The sequence below is a fragment of the Chinchilla lanigera genome, unplaced genomic scaffold (assembly GCF_000276665.1).
Source record: "Chinchilla lanigera isolate Chin_1 unplaced genomic scaffold, ChiLan1.0 scaffold00174, whole genome shotgun sequence".
In the NCBI taxonomy this organism is placed as follows: Eukaryota; Metazoa; Chordata; class Mammalia; order Rodentia; family Chinchillidae; genus Chinchilla; species Chinchilla lanigera.
In genome coordinates this window covers 78,323-84,068 of record NW_004955575.1, presented here as the reverse complement: position 1 = coordinate 84,068, position 5,746 = coordinate 78,323, and the positions used below count along the sequence as shown (strand labels likewise).

Below are 5,746 nucleotides of genomic sequence, written 5' to 3'. Positions count from 1 at the left end.
TTTTGGTTTTTCTCCGGTACCGGGAACCGAACTCACGACCTTGCGCTTGCCAGGCAGGCGCTTTTGCCGCTGAGCTAAATCCCCAGCCCTATATAAATGTTTTCAAAGAGAGGCATGTTAAAGTATCTAAAGGTGAAATGTCACAATATTTATTTATAATTTACTATACAATACTTAGGGGAGAAAAATGAGGGCATATTATTGATAGATAAACACATCTGTCTCATTTTATGCTTGACAGAATAAAAGAGTTTAAAAATTGAAAAAGAGATTAAGAAAGGAGAGAATTTTTTTTTGACGTGTGAAAACAACTGCAAATTTAGGAAGTGAAACAAAAAAACACCAGTCCAAAATGAATGATGACTGTTTCGGGCTATATTTAGTAAAAAATTAATGTGTAATTTGCCTGCGTGCTTCAGTGTGAGATAAACTAATGTGCTAAACCAGCTAGCAGTCCAGTCGGTTCACTGTGCCTTATGCTGACAGCAGGGTGTTAAGATGTAGAAAGGAACACGAATGCTGGGGAAGCACCCAACCCTCAGGCTTCTAGTGAGGATGGGCACCACCAGGCTGTGAGGTTGCTCCTGTGGGCATCTGGACTTCCCTTTCTCTGAGTTACTGTAAGGCAGGGAAACTGGTTTTCTTTTTTTGGTCCTTTTGAGACAAGGTCTCGCTATGTAGTTCAGGCTAGTCTTGAGCTCACTTTGTAGCCCAGACTGGCCTCGAGCTTGCAACAATTCTCCTGCCTCAGCCTCCCAAGTGCTGGGATTACAGGCTACAGGTGTGCGCCACCACACCCAACTAAGGCAGGGAAACTATTGATGCCAAATTTTTAAAAACATATTTCTTATTTAATTACCTGTTTCGGTTGCCTTTCCAAGACTTCAGTTTTTAACCAGTTCTCAACTTCTTCAATTTTCTTTTTATGCACAGCAAGTTCATGCTAAGACAAAAATTTTGGGTTTAAAACAAAACATTTTAACTGAATGACTTTTGATATGTCACCACCAATTACATTTAAACACTTTCAATGAAGAAATCTGCAAGCCAGTAATATGCTATTGTAATAGGTTCTTTTGATTATATTTGAACTTTTACATTAATGACTTATGCTGAAATCACTATACAATCAATAGGAAAGTTTGTAATTATTAAATGTTTTACAACCCAGAAATACATTTTGGTAAGGGAAGAGAGATAGGTATTGCATTTAGCAACTAACTAAATAGCTAAATAAATTCTACAAAGGGTGAGATTAAATTTAAGACAAAGGACAAAAGATACAACTTCCGAACACTAGTTGATAAAATGTGAGCCTTAAAACTAAAAAAACATCTAGAAACTTTTTTTTTGGACTTCACTGAGAAAGGTTCTTACAAGTAAAAACATGAAAACAGACATTTCCCTCCTTCCCATCTACCCCAAAATTAAATTATGCAGACATATTTGTATGCTATTTAGTACCTGAGTTTCTGGTTTATATTTATCTACCCATGGTTCATTTTCAGACAAATACTCCTTGAAATTTTCTGGACCATAAATCTGTTCTAAGGAAGATCGCTTTCCTCTTTTCCTAGCTGGGGCTCGGCTGCTTTCCAATGTGGAAGGCACATGTTTCCTTCTGTGACTTGAGTTATTCACACCTAAAGATGTGGCAGGAATAGCAGAGAAGGGCGTAGTCTCTGAAAAATCATCGAATGATGGATCTACCCAGTCTGTCACCTGAAACAAAGACACTATGTAAATATTATTACATTTTTCCATATAACTGAACTACTCTGAAAACAAAATATTCATATATTTCTACATAACTGAACTATTTTGGAAATAAAATATTCATATATTTATAACATCAAAATAGAAATCTTAGCCAGGCCATGCTGGTGTACGCCTGCAATCCCAGCACTTGGGAGGCTGAGGCAGGAGGATCATCATGAGTTCAAACCCTGCCTAGGCTAGTGAGTTAAGGGTCAGTCTAAACTACATAGTGCAACCTTATCTCAAAAAACAAACCCAAGAATACTCCACTGCAGGGGATGTGAGGGCAATCTGGCATTGAGACATCTGTCACCCTATCAATTTCTAGGGTTGATTCAGTTGATCTGGCTGGCTAGGCAGGTGTCCCTGTCCTTCCTCACTGCTCCATGTGCATCCCTCCCAAAGGATGTATATTACTCATACATCCCTCTCAAAGCCTCCTGACAGGTCCAAGAGGACGATCATCCCCAATAGAGAGGGACCATTTCTTAGCGCAGGGGTATATGAGCAATTGTGTTCTCCTGCCAGAACCTCCAAACAAGCTTTCAAGAATATTCCACTATAGGGCCTGCATGTAGCTCAGTGGCATAGCACTTGCCTGGATGCACAGGCCTTGGCTTTAATTCCCAGCATCACCAAAAATAAATAAATACATTGTGCTTTGTATGTATATACAAAAATGTCATAATGAAATCCATTACTTTGTACAATTAATATGTATAACTATATAATAAAAGAACACTTATCTACAATTGTGAGCTGTTAATGCTTCTCTGAGGGAGGAGGAAAAAAAGGCTGAAAGTGAAAGGCTCAGGAAAGGGAAGTTACAGCTTATGAAGATTTTTTGAATGCTCACTCATATTTCAATTTTTTTTTAAGATGGGGTAGAAATATTGGCAGTGGGTAAAGAAAGACTATTGAAAAAAATATTCAATCTCTGCTACCCAATTCATTTTCTCTTTGTCAAAAGATTGTCACAAGTTCTATACTTATGCCTTTCCTCTCTATTTAAGAGTACACGAAAGCAGGTGTGGTGGCATGTGCCTATAATCTCAGTGCTTGGGAAGCTGAGGCAGCAGGATTGCTGTGTGAGACCTGCCTGGGTTACATAATGAATTCAAGGCCAGTGTGGACTACACAGGAAGACTTTATCTCAAACAGATTATATGAAAGTTTTTTTTTTTTTTACTGGAAAATGAACTCTGGACCTCCCACTTGCCAGGCAGGAGCTGTGCTGCTGAGCTACAATCCCCAGCACCATGAAAATATTTTTGTTACAGTAAACCTTTTGTTTTTGTTTATTTGTCTTTTTGAGACAGGGTTTCATCATGCATATCAGCATGTCCTTGAATTTACTTTGCAGCTGTGGTTGTTTACTTTGTAGCTGAGGTTGGCCTTGAACTCATAATGATCCTCCTCCTCCGCCTCCCAAGTGCTGGGATTACAGGCATGAGCCACCACATCCAGCTAAGTCAGCAAACCCTTTGAGAGCAATTTTGATTTGTATATTACTCATACATTTTATTTCTTACATAAATGTGGACTCACATCTACTAAAAAAATAAGTGAAATGGTGAAGTTAAATAAGTTACTTAAGACTAAAAAAAAAAAATTAAAGCCAACACTAGGGAAATAGCTATCTTGTATGATAGTGCCTGACCCATATCTGAAAACTGTTAAACTGAACCACATGACTTCTAAGAGGTAAGGCCCGTTAAGCTATAACACCAATGGCCACACATATATGTTTCTCTTCTATGTTTTTTAATTCTGAAGTCTCAGCCTTTACTTTGTGACCGGGATGATAAAACACTTTTTCAAAATTAAGGTTGTGGTTTTACAACTTATTAGCGGATTTGTTCAGACCACTACTTACAACAGATACTTGGACAATGTGATAAGACAGTAAGAACATATAAAAATTTATAATTCTTTTTGCTCTATTATAACATGGCCATTTTAGTGTATCATACCTTCATGGAAGATACCTTTGGTCTAAGAAAAGTTTTTGACATTATAAACTCTAACAGTTTCCATCCGTAGTACACAACCTGTAATACATTAAAGTATAATTCACCTAGGGGAGAAAAGAAGAGAAACCACTTCAGATAAAGAAAAACTGTACATATTGAATTTTTACTGAACAGTTTACACTGATATAAACAACAACATAATAAAAAAGCTCAAAACTGCAAATATAAAAGCTCTTAATGTAAAAGAATAAACATAGAACACACCAAAATGGTACATAAATTTTACTTTTAGTGACTACCTACAGAAACAATCCACTTGTGGTGTTCTAAATGAAAAAAAATTTCATATGAACTCAGTAATAAATTAGTAAAGTGAAAAACCACGCATTACCCGGGTGTGGTGGCACATGCCTGTATTCCCAGCACTAGGGGGAGTGGGAGGGGCTGGATCTATCTCCACAAGCTCAAGGCCAGCCCGGGCTACGTAGCAAATTCAAGGTCAGCCTCAACTACATAGAAAGACTTTGTCTCAAAAACTAAACAAAACACGTATTCATATACCTACTTTTTAGTACGTGTGCTGCTTAAGTGAGTATTGTGCACCTACTTTTTGTAATAAAAGATTAGACAATCCTATTTGAACAGTAAACCATTTTATAGTTGCAAATTCGTTCCACGTTTTTAAAAAAGATACAACACATTCAGACGTATCGCTCACTTTGTATAAAGAATTTAAATCCTACTGCAAATCATTCCTATAACAGTTCCTTAATTGAACATGAAAATTAGGAAATTTCTTGGCAACACTGTTCTTCAGGCTTCATAATTCTTAAACGCTTCTGCAAACTAGTGAATTAAATAATTTTTAACTACCCAGAAGAAAAGTTTAAGCCAACAAACGTGCACACTGACGGTGTCCGGGGCTATGTCACCGCTTGGAGGAACACGGCCTATAAAGCAAACACACGCGAGAAAACCAATCGCTCCTGCTTCCCCCAACCCAAAGAGTTCGTGGATTACAGACTGTGATATTTCTAAAAGGCACAGTGGTGCAAAAGAAAAGTCTATTTCAGTAAGTGCGGGTGGCAGGTCGAAATAAAGGAGGCAGACTGCTGTTAATGTCAAGACTCTTAGTTACGCTTTGAAAACAGGACTGACAGTTACCTACTTTAAAAAGTAGGCACGGGTCTCCGATGACACCGGATTTCTCACACCACACAGACAGAGGAGACGAAGCTTCAAGACTATTCCCAGCAGAGCCACCACGCCTCACACGGTGCGCAGCACGGGAGTACTAAGCGCAGGCATTCGTCCCCGACGATCTTGCAATCAGCGGTGCGCAGGGCCGAGCTCACACGCCCCGGCTCCTGCCCAGCGCTCTCAGTCCCCCTCATCCTCCTCCGACCCAGACGGGGTGGGCGGGTCGGGAGGAGGAGCGAAGAGAGCCCGAGGAAGGCGCAAAGGGAGAGGGGGCCTAACGTCTCTCGGGCATACAGTAAACGCAGGCGCAGACACAGCGTTCTTACCTTCCAGGAGCTGCATCCCCCTCGTGGGCGCAGAGGAGCGGAGGAGCCCGGGTTCTGCTCCTGGCGGATGTGCAGCCACCCAGGCCGCTCCGGTCAGCGCCGAGGCTCGCAGAGGCCCAGCCCCTGGGGGCCTTCTACGCCGGCCGGCGCTCCCGCGACGCAGCGCGAAGGGAGGGGCCGCCGAGGAGCGAGCGCTTTAGGTGCCCAGCGCACTGCCTGTCATAGCCCGTGCTAGAGTTGAGCCTCCGGGTCTGAGTATATGTTAGAAGCGTTTTATAAAAGGTAAAGTAACCAAGGGCCGTGGCTGGACTGCGCTGCCAGTCCGGAGCGCTGGGGAGCCCTGGCCCTCGGGGGGTGGGCGGCCACAGCCGTGAGGCGCTTCCGGCTCCGCCCGGCGGAGTGTGCGGAGAGCGAGCTGACGGTCGCTCGCCAGCCCGCAGCGCCCGGGACTATGCTGCTCCCGAACATCCTCATCACCGGTTAGCGCGC

The 5,746-nt window shown here is 41.9% G+C and overlaps 2 protein-coding genes across 6 annotated transcripts in view; one reads left to right on the top strand and one right to left on the bottom strand.

The window, feature by feature from the left end:
* The window catches only part of Rad17 (RAD17 checkpoint clamp loader component), a 36,387-nt gene extending 31,004 nt beyond the window's left edge, over positions 1 to 5,383 (bottom strand). For 3 of the 5 annotated variants that reach the window (XM_005413904.2, XM_013509598.1, XM_013509600.1), the window contains exons 1-4: positions 5,258 to 5,340; positions 3,732 to 3,835; positions 1,465 to 1,722; positions 860 to 943 (exon numbers count right to left, since the gene is read on the bottom strand). In XM_005413904.2, the coding sequence (XP_005413961.1) occupies positions 860 to 943; positions 1,465 to 1,722; positions 3,732 to 3,835; positions 5,258 to 5,273 (462 nt within the window). In that variant the 5' untranslated portion in view covers positions 5,274 to 5,340. Of the gene's footprint in view, positions 1 to 859; positions 944 to 1,464; positions 1,723 to 3,731; positions 3,836 to 4,899; positions 5,223 to 5,257 lie in introns of those variants that run through there. The other 2 variants (XM_005413906.2, XM_005413905.2) reach the window with 2 other exon arrangements.
* A 270-nt stretch (positions 5,384 to 5,653) lies between these two features.
* Ak6 (adenylate kinase 6) overlaps positions 5,654 to 5,746 on the top strand; it is a 17,334-nt gene continuing 17,241 nt past the window's right edge. Inside the window, exon 1 of the mRNA XM_005413912.2 lies at positions 5,654 to 5,736. Within this exon, the coding sequence (XP_005413969.1) occupies positions 5,709 to 5,736 (28 nt within the window). The 5' untranslated portion in view covers positions 5,654 to 5,708. The remainder of the gene's footprint in view (positions 5,737 to 5,746) is intronic.